Source organism: Channa argus, chromosome 3 (assembly GCF_033026475.1).
Source record: "Channa argus isolate prfri chromosome 3, Channa argus male v1.0, whole genome shotgun sequence".
Classification (NCBI taxonomy): domain Eukaryota; kingdom Metazoa; phylum Chordata; class Actinopteri; order Anabantiformes; family Channidae; genus Channa; species Channa argus.
In genome coordinates this window covers 20,210,279-20,229,251 of record NC_090199.1, presented here as the reverse complement: position 1 = coordinate 20,229,251, position 18,973 = coordinate 20,210,279, and the positions used below count along the sequence as shown (strand labels likewise).

The following is an 18,973-nucleotide window of genomic DNA, read 5'->3' as shown; positions in this document are numbered from 1 at the left end:
TGTCACTTAGTGAGCTGCGTCCATTGTCGGACAGACTCCGTGCGCAATCACTTACTTACTTCTCTTAAATAACAACTTGTATGCATGTCAACATGTCCAGTGCAGAATACCCAGCTGGATTAGTTATGTAAAGAAAAAACAATGTTTCATTAAAGGTGAGTCATATTTTGTGAGTTCATGTTTTTATGTTGAATCTTGATATTCAGTTATAGCTAAATAAATTTGTAAAGAAATAAATTTAGTAGAGACTGAAGTGCACATATTTAGTATGTACGTCAAAACTGCACTAAAGTTAACTTTCCACTGCAGCTCTAATGTTCCCCAGCTGGAGCTATATCAGCCCTGTTGGGGTTTCCATGATGCTGTGCCAATCCAGAAAAATAATGTAGCAGCCAATATAGGCCATGTTAGCAAGTCTGATGAGAGGAATAGGTACCACAGTTATTCATTTTAGAGAATAATTTGAGCAGATCTAAGAAAGCAACCAGCAGGCAAAAATTTAGAGTCTTTGAGATAAGGTAGCATTTGTCATTATGCAGTAAGGTGCCTGGGATGTGGAGGTATGGAAGTGTCTGCCTTAAGTTTAAATAGATTTACACTTTTGGCAGGCCACTACACTCAAACAAGATTTTTTTTCAGTCCAATTTGATCAGTTGCACAGAATCCCCCAGTGGGCTGCTCATTTTCACAAAATAAACACGTTTCAATGCCGCTTCTTACATGCTTCATGTTGATTTAAATTAATAAAGCTCAGGTCCCTTTAAAGATGTGGTGTAGAAATGAAGTTTGGGTTTTGCATTGAATTGCTCATAGGGAGTCAGATTGTCCTGAACCATCCCAGCGTTTACACATTTTAATAGAACAAATCTTTTTGAACAGGTTTTTATGTTCAATCAATAGAAATAGTTGAACTTATTTTTTTCAGTCAGGCAACGCAAGTTATGTTAAACAAGGCGTTCCTACCAACAACTATGTACATTATTATAGTGAAGTCATTCAAGTTGTGCTACCGTGTACCATATATTTACACACATTGAGGTACAAAATGCACAATACCTTGCATCCATAAGGCAGAGCAAATAGCAACACGATGATGAAACTGAGTAACACTAAATTAAACTGCAAGCATGCAACACACAAATGACATAAATATAAGGAAACACAATTGTGGAAAAACCTCAGCCGTCTGTTTCAAATTATTAATTGTAAAACTAGCAAAAGTAGTATCTTAACAAATTTAAGGTTAATCATTTTTTTCTTCAACTTAATTCAACACTGTCCTCCCTGAGACAAATGCAACAGTGGAGGGGGGGGGGGGGGGGGGTTCATAAATCAAGAATGATGAAAATGGAGACAAGGGAAAAAAAAGGTAATAGTTTGCTTCTAAAGGTCACTCAGTACAGAACATGGAAACCAACAAAAAAATGTGGTGGTCAATAGGACAAAGAGTCTGCTTGTTGTGTAATTTCCCACCATGTGTAAGAAGACTCCTAAGCAGCTGAAGACAGTCCACTGCTGAGGTCAGCCATGATGTTGTTAATCCAAATGTCATTGTCCTCCACTGTGGTGTCCACCAGGTAAACGGTTAATTTGCACTCCCACGGTTCACCTTTATCTTCTGACACCTCCTGCACACTCTCCACATTAGCTACCAGTGCCCGTTTTTCCACATGGTTTCTAAATACCATGCACGCCTCCTCTGACCACTGGTGCTGTGTCACACCTGTAGAACAAACCGTCAAACTAAATACGTAGTGTTATTACATTTTATTATCAGAACAGATAATTAATTAGTAAGAAAAAACATTGACACAAAGGAAAAAGGAACAAGTATTATAAATATTCTAAATCATATCAAAAAGTAAAGCTACTGAACAGAAACAACTTACCTGCCAGTTGTGCAGTGATAGCTTGGAAGGGCAGCTGTCTAAATTCCTCTATCAGGGGTCTGATGAGAGCACTGCGGACCAGCTCATGCTTTCCATGGTCCAGCTCGTAAACAGTGACTAATCCGTTGGCAAGAATCCCCTTCACCTGGACACGGTTCCAACTAAAGGCAGAAAACAAGGTAAACCTTGAACTATCTGATAATAACAACCTCCCATTTTGAACTTTTTGTTCATCACTGATTAATGACATTACAACAGCTCACGTCCCATAAGGCCCAAGAATTATTGGATGTATTTGAATATTTACAGCCAATAATTCTGTAATTGGGACACCAATCAGGGCGCCACCACTAGCCTACTTCCCTGAGGCAAATAAGGATTTCTGGTGAACCAGAGACTGGGTTATTTTATTTTTATTTGATGTCCTCCTCCAGTTTCCAAACTTCACCAAAACTAAATGATGCAATAATAATGTAATAAAAACTTATTTTGAAATCTTGTGAAAAGTAGGGATTATATTTATTAATATTACCTCTCACCTTTATTTTGTATGTTAAAAAATCTCTAAAGAATTTATCTATCTATCTATTGGACACATATGTTTGGCGATTGAGCAATTAAAATATTTCGAGTTCAGGTCAAAAGCTCGATGTCAAGCCCTGCCAATAAGAATAAAGCATGTATTTCAAATAATTTTGTCATTATCATTTCATAACACAACAGTGCTATCTATAGAAAATGCAATATTACATGACATCACACATGCTTTTAGTACTTTTTGGAGAAATAATTTATCTTCATATTTAAACTTGTACATCAAAATGCACTACGATATACTGAGTGATCATTGTTTAAGGTACACTTGTACATCAACTATGAAGTTGTTTGTAATTAGTATGGTTTGACTTATAATCACTGTAATGAATCCATCAACATCTTACAATGTCAACACAATGTGAAGAAGGAATATGGGAGAACAATATGTCTGATTTAACACAACCTTTGTGGTAACAGTGTGTGTTATCAATTCCAGTTTGTACCAGGTGCAGATCCACCTACTTCTTGTCTATCTTGGCAGCATAGACCTCTCCTTTCTGGATGTGTGTGGCTGTGTTGGTCTTCCACGTCCGGTTATAATAGAGCATCATCTCCCCCATCAGCACCACCAGCTTATGCAGGTCCCGCCATGGCTGCAGAACAAAATAACCTGGATGGCAGGCCACTGGCACAAATACATCCATATTCTGACCAGGCTGTAAAAACAAAAGAATAAGGTATACTGTATAATCTCACAAAGCTTTTTAAAATATTTGCTTATTTTCGGCTGATGAAGGCATTTTCATTAGGTAAAGATCCAGTTGGTACAGTTATTTAACTACTAAAAAAAACTTAAGAGTCACATAAAACCTTCATATAAATAATTACCTGATGTGTTACTGAATAAAAATCCAACAGATTACCCCCATCTCACCACAGAAGATCGGTTTCATATAAAGGTATTACACATGTTACTGAAAGCAGAGGGGACAATGCTACATATGGGAAGGGGTTGTTGTGGATGACAGCAGCAACCTTTGCTCAGGTTACTTATGCAATACTGAGTGTAAACGTTGCATTTATAAAGTAGAGGACACGTGTGGTATAGTATAATAACACAGACGGTTGCAACATGAAAACACTTTTCAGAAATGGTTACAGATAATAGAAAGATGAGTTCTCTTTTTTTAAATTTAATAATGGATTACAAAATTCTGAAGTCCGGCAGCCTGGAGATAAACAATCACACACTACACATAATTTATGTTTATGTGCCTCATATGCTAAGTAAACCAATAGAAAGGTCTGTCTATGTCCACGCACCTTGGGGAGCTCCAGCAGAGGAGGCAATGGAAGTGGGAGCACTTCAGTGTTAGAAGTTGTATCTTGGACAGAGAGTTCCTTTGCGGCATGGTGAGGCTGAGCTGAGGCCTTGACATTAGGGTTTGGGAATGAGTTGGCCAGGGTCAACTTCTCCGCTAGAGCCTCTGAAAATGTAAACGCACAGCTACATGTAAAATGCCCTCAAACATAGAGGGTGATTTTAAAATCAGCTCACTTAGAAGCAAATCAAAAACAAAACAAATACCTCACTGTTCTAGTACATAAGACAGCAGTTTGGAAAATGAAGCTACTAAAAAGGTACAAAGTCAGACCAGAATTCTTAATCACACATGCCCACTAGTTATTAGAAACCAGAATAGGCTTTTGTTTGATGTCTGGGCTTAACTACAATTACCTATGTCCTTGTTGCTGTTTATAGCGGTGGTGCTCTTTGGTGTTGTGAGTTTCTGCCACAACTCCGACTTGGCCAGTTGATGGTTGATGCTCTTGACCAGGTCATGACCATTAGCACCAATGAAGAGGTACATGAAGATCAGCTGCTCCCCTTTGTGCTCATCTAATTTTAAGATCTAATATGATCAAAGAAAGTGACAAAAAAAAAAAAACAAAGACATAAGCTTCTTTCACACACCTGCTGGAATCCTGAAATTCTCCTTACTGTCCAGAGGTGGTGTGACCATGCAAATGTCCTGAGTGAGATACTCCAGACATTATCTAGAGTTTATCCTTCCATTATCCCTATTACAAAGTCCGTATTATGTACATAAGCCCCTGCATGCAGCACATGGCTCAGTCATAAATTCCCAGAAGGATCCACATTTTACATTTAGCAGACGCTTTTATCCAAAACGATTTACGAGTGAGGTACAAAGCAAGCAAAAGTCAAGGAGAAAACATCAAAGCAAAGTCCAATCAGAAAAGTTTTTACATTTCATGAGATGCAAGTGCAAGAACGAGCAGAAAGGAAGTTTTTTATTTTTTATTTTTTTAATAGCTTTAAGTGCATAGTAAGGTTCTGGAAGAGTTTTGTTTTCAGCAGTTTTTTGAATATTGGAAGTGAGTTTGCTGAGCGTGCAGAGTTTGATAGCTCATTCCACCATCGTGGGATCATTGCTCTGAAGATTTCAAGTGAGTGAATGGGCGTGTGACATTTCACTTGACGGCCATGGCATTAAAAAAAATTCACGACCAAAGCTGTGATAGAAATATCCACCAAACATTTTAAATACTAAAGTAAGATAAAAAAATATTTTTCTACTTTTAAGGACCCACATCCATAATGCTCACTGAAACATACCATCAGTGTGCCCCAAGCAGTTAAGCTGCTTTTAAACTAACATGTTAATGCAGTAAACTAACTTCACCATATTTGTCTAGCATCAGCAAATTTTAAAAACAGAGAACAAATGTTATCAAAGGTGAAACTTAGATAACCTTAATTCTACAGTCTTCTACTCCCAAGACAGTCTCCTTCACCCACAGGACGGCATCTGGGCTCCAGTCCTCCTCAGGAATTGGGAGTTCAGCCAGGCGACATTTGATTGCCTGGGGAGAGCAAAACACTATAACATACATGCCAAAACAACTATTTTATCAGACAGGCTAGCTGAGCCAGTTAATAAAATGAGCTTGCTTTAGTACAAGTATATGAACTGATAAAAAGGCGAGTGCAAGCATGTTGGAACAGGTGGAGTAAAGTGTCAGGTGTGTTGTGTGATAAGAGTATCAGTGAGAATGAAAGGAAAGGTTTTCAAGACGGTGGTGAGACCAGAGATGTTGTTCGGCTTAGAGACAGTGGCACTGAAGAAAAGACAGGAGGCAGAGCTGGAGGTAGCAGAGCTTAAGATGTTGAGGTTCTCTTTGGGAGTGACGAGGATGGACAGGATCAGGAATGAGGACATTAGAGGGACAGCTCATGTTAGATGTTTTGGAGATAAAGTCAGAGAGGCCAGATTGAGGTGGTTTGGAAAGAAAGGTGATATTTTCAGCTTTGCCCACAGTCCCCAGATACTGCTGGTATATGTTAACCTTGGTGAACTTATTTGGCTAATAGCTAATTGATACAACTTAAACTAAAGCTAGATTTAGCCATATTTGCCAAATGTCTTCAAACTGAGCTGTATTAAATAATGTATTAATAATGTTTTGTTTTTTAAAATGTATAGTCTTTCCCTTAATTATAACTGCATTGTTCTGTTCGCCTAACTCTCTCCAGCAGAGACTGTACATAAGTCACGTAGCTCTCTCTCTCTCTCTTTTAACCAGTTCAGATTGTTGCACACACACACGCTTCTGCACTTGTTGGCTATCCTTACACTACCTCTCTTATAGTTATCTCTTCCTGAACCTCTCTAGCTGTGTCAACTTTAGCTGCTAATATTTGAAACAACTTCAATATTAATTAGGGGCGTAATTCAAACTGGTTGGACTATGTGTTTTAGCAAACACTGTTTTGCTAATACTTCTGCTGCAGACTGTCGCCTCCCCAGGAAGGGCCCTTTATTCAATGGTTATTTGGACTGAGGAGCAAACCTTTACTGCTGGAGTTTGTTGATACTTTATTCTATCCATGCTTTCTAGTTAGGCAAGCTTGCTTATAACTTATTAGATTTCCATGACTAACATTGTTCATACTTAAACAGTGTGTGTTGAAGAAGACAGAGACGGAGAAAGAGAGAGCAAATGTATTAATTTGAGGCAGCCAATGGTGATATTGTCGCGGGCCACCACAAATTAATGTTACAAGCATAATGAAATCAAATGATCACAACACATATATTTTGGGAAACGGTGAAGACCACCAATGATGTGTTTGAACAAACTTCCACTTACACACCCACACAAACAACCGACCTGTGGTGGGATGACTGTGAAGTCTTTGAGGAAAAGAGGAGGCATCTCTCTGAGATCAGTGACCTCAACAGTTGCTGGGACACCGAGGTCAATGAAGAGGATTTCCATCACTCGGTTACCATACATGTTGGTGATCTGAAAACCCCAGTGAGTGGCAACACACCCAGACAGTACTTTTAACGTCATTTACGTTTGATTTTAAGCATTTCCAGAAAACACATTTTTAATTCTGATCTTACCTCAGCTCTGGCCCACTTTCCTTTGTACCTGGCTAGACAGAACTTGCCACTAAAAGGTGTGGACACCAGTGAGTCAGATGTCATCTGTTAAAAACAATTACAATGACACAATTAGAAAAAAAGCATCTACCTTTCCGGAGAGGAACATTTGAGAACAAACACTGTGAACAACATTTTTGAAACAACATTTTTGTCCAGGTTTTTGGTTAAGTGACATTAGTGATTCATACATCAGTGATTGTTTTGGTGTATTGGACTAGGAGTCAATTAAGTAGTTTAAATACGGCAGTAATACATTTAGCTTTGTGTTAAAATTAAAGAGATTAATTAAGTTTTTATGTAGCCAAATCCCAGAGCCTGCAACAAATTCAAAAGATGTGCGAGATACATTACAATAGAATTGCGCTTACAGTAAAAGTTTTAGTTCGTCTAAGAATGTGTATAAAGTCACGCCTGCTTTTATCACATCACACCGGCTGTAAAACCTTGTCTGCTTGGCTGAATTTGCAAAAGCTTGGCTCTTAACAAAAACATGGTCTAGATCCCAATATTCAAGTCTGTCTATATAAAGAGTTTTTAACTATTAGCATCAGTGCTACACAATTCAGTTGTAATAATTCAAACAGTGACTAATCTGTAAATTCCAAGTAGTACATTATGAATGTGAAACAAGCCTCGCTCTGAAATTAAGCAGCCCACTGCAGAAACTATTCTACACATTATAACTGTACAGTTTCAATTATGCTACAAAGTATTTTAAAAATGTGTTGTTTACCTGGGAGACAAAGAAGGCCTCTGTTTTTTCCAATAAGGTGTTTAGCCTTGCTCTTCCTCTGGAGGGCACCTGACAGTAGATGATGCCATCTGCGCACACATTTGTGACACATACATCCTGATAGATAACGTTCACCTGTAGGTAAGAGAAATAATGCAGGGAGGCTTTGATAATTTATCTGACACTGTATGCTGGCAGGTGGCTGGTTTAATTCCAAACTGAGTAAAACCTACAAAGTTATTTGGCTATTATAGGATAGCATTAACATAAGAATAGTACTTTAGCACCACTTAGTGCCAGTTGTGGAAAAATACACAAAAAAAAAACAGCCCATGACTGTTATTTAATGGACTACGCACATACAAAATGCCTTCCTCAATAGAGGGTTATACTATAAATAATAAATAGTATAATCACTAATATGGTGATAAATAAAAAAGCACTGGCATAATGAACATTAGACTAAACCTACAGTCAGAGGGTTGTTCATGGTCTTGTCCTGCAGAGCTTTGAGACAGACAGAGTTGATGTTGACATCATCATCCTGCGAAGTGTCATACAGCACTGCTAAAGGTGTCTCATTCTCAGGACATGCCTCTAATGTCTCCATAAGCAGAATCTTTCCAACTGCCAACTGGTCCAGTGAGGACACAACCAGTGGATTGGAGCTGAATGTCTCTAGACCTGACAGGAGGATGGAGTCAAGAAGTGTGTTAAGAAGAAAAAAGAGGCAGGGCTACAAGTAACTCATGAAATGCTGTAAAATATCTTCTCCTTTAACTACAGAATGAGTTAGTTCTACTGTGATATCTTTGGGTTTTTGCCAACATCAGTTACGCAAAATTGAGTCATATTTGAACCCTTTAAGAAGGCCTGTGACAATGATGACATTGTCGACTTATTGTGCTATATATGAAAATTACTTCTATTTTTGCAGACCTCAATATTGTTTTATAAAGCCCCTAAACCAAATGTTGTGTGACAGATGCTATTAAGCAAGCTACCCAAACAACTGATTGAATACTTGTCTGTACCTCAGATTTGGGATAATAGATGTAACCGAACTGTAACTTTCCTTCCCTTTATTAGTGGGTTTTGCCCTAAAGTAAAACTGCATAGTCCTGCTTTTGTCAAAGATTGCAGGTCTGCTGCATAAGGCAGTGCAGGACATTCAGGGACACTACAAAGCCTAGGTCATCTATGTTCTGTGGGAAAAAGCTCTGATAATATTGTTTACCACGATTATTTTAGGGACAATTTTTTGTCCAACAATAAATTTATATTGTGACAGGCCTACTTTTATGTACCTGCAAGCCTAACATTGGTCGCCTGGAATGGGAGAGAGAGGAAGTCCTGGTGTAGCTCCAGGACATTATTCCCACTCGTGTCCACAGAGAAGCCATAATCCACATAGTACACCTGTAGCAGGCAGACAGAGAAAAGCTGCAGAAACACTCATTTATGGTGTAGATACAGGAAGTCTAGTCAAGCCTGTTACAGTGCACCAGCCTGAAACTTCCTAAGTCTTTTCAGTGAAGTGACCATGAAGAGGCAAATCATACCAACTGTAGACAGCTATTGAATTTTCCAGCCTTTTGTTTTTTTTAAGCTTACTGACATTTAAATTAACAACTAAATGAAAAAGTTACCTTGACCTTGTTAGAGGTCATAACCTCCATGACTTGAGCTCTGGCCAGCTCATCTCCAACCTCCCCTCTGACTGCTACCAGCTGGCCAACAACAGGGTTAGGCAGAGGATGGTTAATGGAACTATGACTGTAGAAAGAACGCATTGCATCTTCCATGGTTTCCTGGGCGTTGGAGTAGTCCTCACCTACATACCTTTAAGGAGAGAGCAGTTTCCATAGAACTAGAAAAGGTAGTAGTCTAAACCCTACTTAGACAAAACAACAAAGCAAACAATCTACCGTGGACAAAGGTGTGTTTGATCTGTCTGTTTTGAAAAAAAGAAAAAACTAAGTAAAAGGTTGTTTGTCTTATTTCCCTTAATTTTTGGACTATATTTCATTCACATGTATAAAGTGAGAAAATATCATGCCTCATCTTGCACTTAAATTTATCGAACCATCCTGAATGATTTTATTCAAGAGTATGGGCAAATGTTCCTTGGCTTTGTGTTCTACAATTATAAATGGAAAGGATGTTATATGCTCACAAGCCCCCCCAAATTTTCCTATCAGAAAAAAGACTGATCTGTGACTGAAAGTTGTGATCCAAAGCATGGGTTATGTGATCTGGTACAATCTTAGTGTGTGCTTTTTTTAAAAATAATACATAGCTTCAATAGCAACTTAAAATCTACCAATCTTGACCTACCTCACTGTAACAGCATTGCTGGTTTTGGCATCAGTAATCAGTACAGATGGGTACTGTTCTGTAGGAAGAACCAGACATGGAGGAATAACAGTGTGCAAAACCTGAAGACCAGAGGGTAGGACATGGCTCCTGCACTGCTGCCTTTCTTCGCCGTCTAAAGCTTCTTTGTCTGTTCTGTTGGCATTGTAGAGAATGGCCTAACCACAGAAGAGAATATTATTCATAAACATAACTGTAATAACTATACTACTCCGCATTTTGATTGTATATTATTTCCTTTCCTCCAGATAGGATAATGGTAACAGTTCCAAAAAGAAAAAAAAAAAGTTCCTTATAGCTAAATTCACAGTATTGCTCAAGCATTAGCTTGTGCATTGTGTCAACTCTGGTACACACTGTTCCATTTCATTCACCTACCTTCTTTTTATCATGTGGTATTGGGTACTCCACACTCCATATATCCAGAAAACCAGACAAGTTGTCGAGAACATGTTCAGGGAATGGCATCTTGTATGTGTCTATGTACAGTTTAGGCAGAGCATGGGCCCACAGACCATAGCTATACTTAGACAAAAGCTCCTTTATTTTATGATGTACCTCAGCTGGCACAACAGTAGCTTTTGAGGAGGGGGCAGAATCAGAGGTACTGGAAAAGCTGACCTTCAAAAGGGGGAAAATGTCAGAGCCAGGTTGAAGGGAGGAAGTTACACCAGCAGTATTTGCTGAGGCAGGGGAGGTCCAGGTAGGGGATGAGGGTTGATTGTTCTGGTTGTGTTTGATGTTATGATTCTCTTTACATCCAGATCTGGCATTGACTGCAATGCTAATGCATGGGGGAAGTTGTGGATTAAAACCTGGGTTGTGTGCAGGGCTGCACAATTTGACTGGTGGCAGAGGGTTTAATGTAAAGGAAGCAGGTTGCTGAGGAAAAATGAAAGTGGGCTTAGCCAAGGGGATTTTGGAGGAAACTCTCAGTTTTGGAACAGGGAAAGAGGGGAGAGGGGCAGAGAGTTGTTCAGGTGTTGAAAGATGTGCAAAAAAGGGTGTGGTAAAGGTTGAATGGGTGGGTGACATTTGAGGGGAGATGTTACTTCTAGGGACGACAGAAGGCTTAGAAGGCAGAGGAGGGTAGATCAGTCGGTCAACATGGTTCCTGCCGGAAGGTTGTTCCACCTTTGTAGCCCAAACAAACAAGAGACAGAAAGACATTTTAAATCTTAATGTAAAGGTTGTGTATGAAACAATGGTAACTAAAACAAAGTTGGACAATGTTGGGCAGGCAAAATTGCTTTATCATTTATACATTTTAACGAAATGGCTTTTCTAATGTAGATAAAAGGGCACATAGCTTAATGCCAAAATGCTACAATAAAGTTATTGAACATGCAAAAATGTTTCTCAACTATGTGGATACTGTCTTACTCTATATTCAAAAAACAAATTTGGAAGAATCTGTGATTTAAAACCTAAAGTGATAAGATATACCTAGTGAGACAAAAACCTTTTTTGGAGGGGATATAATTATGGGTGACCAGTGTACTTAAAATCCTACAAAGCATGTTGATTCACGTTTTTACAGATAAAAGTTATTGACTCACCATACAGATGTGTGTCCACTTCTCCAGGTCTATGAGCACCTGAGGGTGGAGCTGCTGACTGAACATTTTATTGTAGACCTCTGATAGTTTTGAAATCCACACTCCACTGCAGTACTTCCCTAGAAGCTGAGTTAGTCTGTGCTGTACCTGCTCCACATCATACACACTAGACTGCATAGAGACATTATAGAATTGACCACTACAATTATATTTATAAAACACAATTAAGAATAATAATGTACGCTGGCAAGAAAAAGTTCGGAAACACTTGTAGACTTATGAATTCTTGTTATGTTTTGTTTGCTTTATTTAGGGCAGCACAGTGGTGGAGTGGTTATTGTCTCCAGTTCAAATCCAAGCTGGTTTCACCCTTCTGTGTGAAGTTTCCTCCCACAGTCCAAAGACATGCATAAAATAGCGTGATAGATGGGTGTACACCACCTCTCACCCAATGAGGCTGGAGCCTATCTCAGCTGTCATTGGGCGATACTTGGGGTACACCCATTCCATCTCAGTGCCAAAACAGAGAGATATACACAGACTAGCATCCATGCTTACATTCCCACCTTTGGGCAATTTAGAGTCACCAATTTGCCTAACATAACTGTCAGAAAATGCATCACAAAACGCATAAAAAGTAAATCTATTCATTTTTAAGCATATTTGAGCACAGAATAATTGTCAAATGACATTTGCCTGATTAAACTTTACATTCAGCATTAGCTTCCAGACAAATCTGTAGCATTCTACTTATCAGTTTTTCCAGAAGTTAAAGTGCACTCTTAAATTGATCACGCATGCCCTCCCAGGTGTAAAACATCTTCAAATAAGTTTATAAGTTCAAATAAACCAATAGTAAGAGTAGATATTCTGCTACTCCTCAAGGCAAGCTACAAGAGACTTAATTAGGATCAGTCACTGTGTATTAGCTACGTTTTCACTTGGACCTTATGTGGACTTTGATTACAAATTAGGCCATTATTCTGTTAATGATCCTTCCTTTTGTTTAGCCTTCCACCGCTACAGCATCAAATGCACATAATGGAGCATTAAGGAGCTGTTTACCATGTAAATGTCATGTTTTAATCAAGCATTTTCCCACCAACACAAAATAAGATTAATGCGAGTAAAATAGATGGAATCATATTGGTGGCCTATTTATTCATCTTCTGTCATTTAGTAACAACAGTGGAATGGAGCACGATGCCTAGCACAGTTGTTGGTTTTCTCAGGAAAGCCAACAACTGTGCCAGGCATCAGTTGTTAAGAAGTTGGCTTTCCTTTCTCAAAAAAGCCAACTTCTTAACTTTGACATAAACTTGACATGTTTCACATATGAACTCCAGACAATGTCAGGAGAAATTAGCCTCAGATATTGTGCAGAGTTGTGTTTTACAAGTTAAAAGAGACAGCTGGAAATCGTTGGAGTCCGATTTCTCATGCAGAGTGCTGATTTCTCTGCCATTTATGGATGTAAGGTTTCTAATTAGCTTTCTCCAACAGGCATGTGCATAACAAAGTGCTGCCGACACAAAAAAGCAGCTAAGTGAAAGACCGAATGAGGGAGAGATCATTAACGGAGCGATGTCACCACATTGGCATGTTTTTAAAACAAAGTCCACCCAAAATCCAACAGAAACTATAACACAAATTGCCTCATAGAAGTCTAAATAAGTCTATTATATCTCCTCCTGCACCGTCACTCTGCAGCAACATGTACACAACACAAAAAGGAAGAAAAGTCAGAAAGCAGTGTTTTCTGACACTATACACATAAAAGCTTAACACAGGGTTTCTCAGAAAGGTGGAGGATAAATCATATTACTCTTCTGCTGCATGTATACGTGGATTTCCAGTAGTTAAGAGTTAACGGCTAAATCATCGATGTCCGCCAAAAGTCCGACTGTAATTAGTGCCTTGTAGAAGTCGCTGTCCACTCTGGAATTTTTTAAATCTGTTTTCACTGTAGATATGCTGTGTCTCTCTCTCCTCTTTTCTTCTATCACTCTTCTTTCATTTGTGCAGACACGAGCCCATCTAAAAGAATAAATAAATTAAATGTAACGGATGCCACGTGGCCTCTACCTGATACCTAACAGTTCTATACTGGTAGAAATTTGAACCCTTGTCATGAGAAACCCCGATTCAATTATTCTACAGACTCCTGTCATATTTATTGGAAAGCTTAAGCAAAAAATGTGAACACTAAAACACAGTTTCCAGTGTAATTTAAGCTTATTTAAGATTCTTTGCATGCACAGGTGGAGAACTGCTCCTGTAGGGGAGATGGTTTAAACATTGTTCACTATACCTCTCAGCACCCCCGACTCTGATGGTCCCAACTGAAAGTTTTAACAGGCTGGTATTTAGAAATGGGGGAGGGCTTTTGGTGGCAGAAGTGACCTGCTATCATTATGCTCAATTGTACTAGTTCACTGGAGAAACACAACCTGATTGAAAAGACATTGTTTCCAGATTGGTGGATATTTTAAATGAAAATGCAATACTATGTATAGAATAAAATAACGTACATTTTTACACTTTCAGTGATGGCCAGCTCAATAACCAGAGCTGAACCCTATCAAGGTGTCGTGAAAGACGCTAGACCAAAGAGTTAGGAACATTGACAAACCAAAACCAAAGTTCTACAGAAAGCCTGGGAGAAAATCACATCAGAATATCTGCAAAAACCAATGAGTAAAAACCCACAGATTTGTCAGGAAGTTATTGTTGTAAAGGGCAGTTTTTTAGATGAAAGTAAAGTTTACAATGCAAATCTTATTTGACCACTATTCTGGGCTCAAATATGCTTAACAATGAAAGGTTTTCATTTTTGTGTGTTTAGTGATCTGTTTGAATAAAACCAACAATAGATCATAAAAATACAAAAATGTATACTGCAGGTGTAACCAAACTCTTCCTCTCCAGTTTGTGTGTGTTTGTGCAGTGTGTGTGTTTCTTGTGTGTGTATATGTATACACACACACACACACACAAAAAAAAATAAAAATGTAATTATAAAAAGCTGGTGCTAACGGTATTGTGACATCACAGATTGCGGCTGGTAGCTCCTTCTGGCACATTCTTCTTTACAACATTGCTTCAGCTGAGCTTTTCTTAGGTTCCTGACACAGCCTTTAAATTGAGTTGAGGTCTGGACTTTGCCTGGACCATTCCAAATCCTTGACTCTTTTTTTTCTGATGTAGATTTACAGGTGTGCTTCGGATGTTTGTCCTGTTGCATGACTGATGATTAGCAGTGCCTAGCTGCAAATAACCCCTTTTACATCCTATGGCGGTAGTAAGGACTGAGTATTGCCCACATTTTTGTTTCTTTTTAGCTTTATTTTTGTAAAAATAAATAAATAAATAAAATGGCATGGTGAAAAAAGCTATATGTTGTTTTGTGTTTGAGGTTGCAATTCCCTAATATTAGGACCTACTATGATAAGATGTTTTTTTTTTTAAGTTTTTACCCAAAATAACAGAATTAAAAGAGGGGGTACTAACGTTTGAACATGACGGTAAACAATAACATTAGGGATTTGATTGAGTCTAAACAATTTGCAATAGCACATTTTACTAAGAATGTAAGACAAAATGAATTAGGTCATTGACATGAATGCTGTAGAGTAATTTCCAGTAGAAACAAGACACATTAAGCAGAGAGAACAACTTTTTCTGTACCTGGGATTGGTTGGGTTTGGAAGATTGCTCGGGTTGTTTCTCTGTCAAAGCAACAAAAGAAATGTCACTGCACAATTGTGTATAACAGTAAACAGTTTGGCAGGTTGTTAATCTGTTTCTGAAATTTTATATTCAACTATGTTTATCTGTGAGTGAGTGTGTACACACACGCTGGCCACTTTATCAGGTACACCTGTACAATTTAATGCAATCCCATAAAACAGCTCTGCTATGAATTCTACTTTTACAATATTAAACTTTCTCAGTTTTTAAGTTGGAACTGTAAGAAAGGTGATAACTCTAATCTGTTTATTATTGAGGTCATAGTGGGTGGTGGAATCGAACTGAAATGCTTTATATTAAGCATGTTTCTAATGTTTGTCCACCTTATTTAAAATGAATGAGGGGGCCAAAACTTTAGAACCACCTCTTCTTATAATGCACTCCAGTATAGAAAATACATTTACCTGGGTATAGAAACAATCTTATTATTGAAACCCTTGTTTTACCAAAGAAAAACACAGTACATATTGTTGTGATAATAATGAGGATACCAACCAAGTAGGTCCCACATACCTCTAGGCTTCTGGAGGCTTGTCAAGCTCTTTTCCTTCCTGTTGACAACATCGCAGTCTTTCATGCATAATGTGCTTCTTATAGCAACATTGTTTATTAATACAAATGCAGTTTGAGATTTAGGAATCTAATACAGGAGAGTTAAATGATCTATTCCTAAATTATATTTATATTAGATCCTAATAAAACAGTCTCATTTTTTTTTTAAAAATACCCTCTTTTCAGTATTTTAAGTAAGAAAAATCTAAGTCAAGGAGAAAACATCAAAGCAAAGTCCTATCAGAAGAAATGTTTATATTTCATGAGATGCATGTGCAAGGTTTGGGCAGAGAAGAAACTATTTCATAATATGCATAAAACAAAGGAAAAACTGATCTACCTGTAGTCTCCTGAGGCACTGAAGTCTCTGTAGCCACCATGAGACCCAAAACGGTTTGCTGACCAGTTTAAGGCACAACCAGCTACAGGCTGGCGGAGAGAGAATCTTGGTCTCACTAAAACATCAGAAAAATGAATAATAAGTCAAGTTAGAGTAAAGAAGTTGTGAATATGGCCAAAAAGAATTTAAGTTTAAATTTCTCCATCTCATTCCTTCCAAAGATGTCTACATTCTTTACACATGGGATAAGAACCTTTAAAAACTGTTCTGTCTATATGTAAATGTCTTTGAGAAGATGCTGTCCTGGTTAATATGAAACTTTTGCGTTTTAAGTGTATCCTACCATTGAGCAGGTAAGGGTTGGATGGTTTAAATCGCATTTTGCAGTTGACAACTTGAGAGCGACCCGGCTTCTTGGAGCTCTTCTGCTTGGCTACCAGCTCAGCAATGTGGGCCGTTTCTTTACACACTGTAGCAAAGCATTGTAACTACAAAGAAGATTCAACATTACACGTATAGTCACATGAACTAGCGTGTAGAAGTTAGGAAAGTCACAAACCATGTGCTTTAAACTTCTCTGTTACAGTGCATCAGGAAAGTATTCCACATTTTGTTAGGTTACAGCCCAATTCCAAAATGGATCAAATTCATTATTTTCCTCAAAATTCTACAAACAATACCCCATAATGACAGTGTGAAATAAGTTTGTCTGAAATCTTTAAAAATGTATTTAATTAATTAAAAAAAAAAAAAAATCATCATCCGTAAATGGAAGCAGTTTGGAACCACCAGGACCCTTCTAGAGTGGGCTGGCTGGCCAAACTGAGTGATCGAGAGAGAAGGGTCTTAATCAGGGAAGTGACAGAGAACCCGATGGTCACTCTGAAAGAGCTTCAGCGTTCATCATGCTGTGGAGATGTTTTTCAGAGGCTAATGTTAACTGACCAAGTTAGAGTAGTTACATAGGGATGTAATGTCACACTAGGACTGACTGAGTAAATTAACTACTTAGTAGACCGTTATTTTAAGTCTAGGTAAACATTAAAACCAGCCCTCACTTCTCCCATGCGGTTCTCCAATCGGACTACAGAGGGAATACTTCGAAGGTAGTCCTCCAGTTTGGAGAAGCCTAGCTTCTTCAGCGGAATGCCTTCCCCACACAATGACCGGTACTCTGACTGGAGGTTGGTAATGGACACACCGGCCTTGCTGGACTGGAGTACAGACCGAAGCATCTTCTTTATGGACTCACTGTCCGACATCTTGGTAAATACACTGTGCAACAAAAACAAAAACAAAAAAAAATATTTGTTAAAAAATAGGAGTTGGAAAGTAACTTATACTATGCTGTGCTAATTTATTTTTCAAGTGTGTTCTCGAGCTGTTATGTTAAGGTCAATGGTTTCTGTTGTAGTTCAAAGCTCCATCCAGCCTCTTAGCGCAAGTTTCAGTTTGCAGACACCAAAAGACAAAATAAACCTAATTTACTTTTACAATGATTCCACATTATACAGGTGTTTGTGGTTGTTACTGATATCTGATGCCAAGGCTATAAAGTACATATAAATACATAAACCCGTTTCTGCTGAACCTTTATATACACAAATGATGTGATTGTAGTGGAACAGAAAATAAAAAATGGTAAACAAACAACAAATATAACCTCAGTCCAGTTGTGGTGTACACCAGCCTCCACTGTGAAAGAGTTTTTTGGCAAAGGAGTGAAGGTTAATAAAGATTTAAAAGCCCACAAAATAAACTGTCTTGTGTTTAGTCCTCAGTGGCTTTTTGGAGGGTTCAGTACATACAAGTGAGTACAGAATATTGTTTTACGTTAGGGAATTTAAAAACCCTTTTAAAAGGAAAAATACAGTTGTCACACACCTCAGTTAATAATTAAGTGTTTTCTATATATAGCGTCACATGAAATTTTTGGTTCGACTCATGTCCTCGTCTCCATAAAGGTTAGAAATAAATTATTTGGATTTATTTCCTTATTTGTTGTAGCATTAGACTAATAGTCTTCAACTTGCGAAAACAAAATACAGTACAACAACCTACACCTGTGCCAGAGGAGTCAATAACGTTAACGTAAAGCTAACAGTAGTTTCACATATCTTATCAAAGCCATTTTAGGCGTTTAAAGCTTTGTGTTTAGGTTTTGTGGGTCTAACGTATATATGACATCGAATTTCATCGACCGCAGCGTTGGCTGCGAAACGCCCAATCCCAAAATGACCATTGTTTTATAGTAAGAACTCATCATGGGCGCTAGCTAACGACTTCTGCTAGCTTATCCGTTAGCTCATGGTGGCTCGTCTACAGTTAGAATAAAAATAAAGTAACTTCTTTCGCCCCACAGTTGAGCTTTTACCACATTGCGATAATTGTTAGCAATGAACAACTTCATTACCTTAGAATTAATTGTACATAAGAGTATTCCACGGTGAAATCGCATGTACTTTAAATTAATTAGACAAATGGTTTGTCTCTGCCTCTGCCGCATTCAAAAGCATGCGCACGTTCACGCCCACAAGTTCAAAAGGTCACTACCGGTTGACCTGTTACAACTTTTATTTTGAATCTAGGATGGTTCACTGTGTATAACTGTTCCTCTCATTTATCTGATACACAATTAACTCTAGCGAAGTGAAACTCGTATTTTCAATCATGAGGAACAAGGAACCTGAATAAAGATTCTTTTTTAGCTTTAACGACTACAACGCTGCTGCGTTTAGGGCTGTCGGAAAACTTGGCCG

The 18,973-nt window shown here is 38.2% G+C and overlaps 1 protein-coding gene across 1 annotated transcript; it reads right to left on the bottom strand.

The window, feature by feature from the left end:
• Window positions 1–326: 326 nt before the first annotated feature.
• On the bottom strand, window positions 327–18,962 carry tdrd7a (tudor domain containing 7 a). The gene is made up of 21 exons (XM_067497691.1): window positions 18,628–18,962; window positions 17,273–17,489; window positions 16,558–16,702; window positions 16,215–16,329; window positions 15,836–15,873; window positions 15,260–15,300; window positions 11,573–11,743; window positions 10,392–11,147; window positions 9,975–10,171; window positions 9,287–9,479; window positions 8,945–9,056; window positions 8,110–8,321; window positions 7,638–7,772; window positions 6,863–6,946; window positions 6,624–6,758; window positions 5,205–5,315; window positions 4,165–4,339; window positions 3,750–3,913; window positions 2,949–3,142; window positions 1,890–2,050; window positions 327–1,723 (listed from the first exon to the last, which is right to left on the bottom strand). The coding sequence occupies exons 2-21, from the start codon at window positions 17,474–17,476 to the stop codon at window positions 1,491–1,493; spliced, it is 3,576 nt and encodes a 1,191-aa protein (XP_067353792.1). The 5' UTR covers window positions 17,477–17,489; window positions 18,628–18,962; the 3' UTR covers window positions 327–1,490.
• Between the last annotated feature and the right edge of the window lie 11 nt (window positions 18,963–18,973).

Excerpts from the sequence above, each read along its gene's own strand:
- tdrd7a (XM_067497691.1), bottom strand. The coding sequence starts at position 17,476 with ATGTCGGACAGTGAGTCCATAAAGAAGATGCTTCGGTCTGTACTCCAG. Across the intron at positions 11,148-11,572 it reads AGTGGACACACATCTGTATG|GTGGAACAACCTTCCGGCAG; the intron begins GTGAGTCAATAA and ends TGGGCTACAAAG. Across the intron at positions 3,143-3,749 it reads CTCTGCTGGAGCTCCCCAAG|CCTGGTCAGAATATGGATGT; the intron begins GTGCGTGGACAT and ends TTGTTTTTACAG.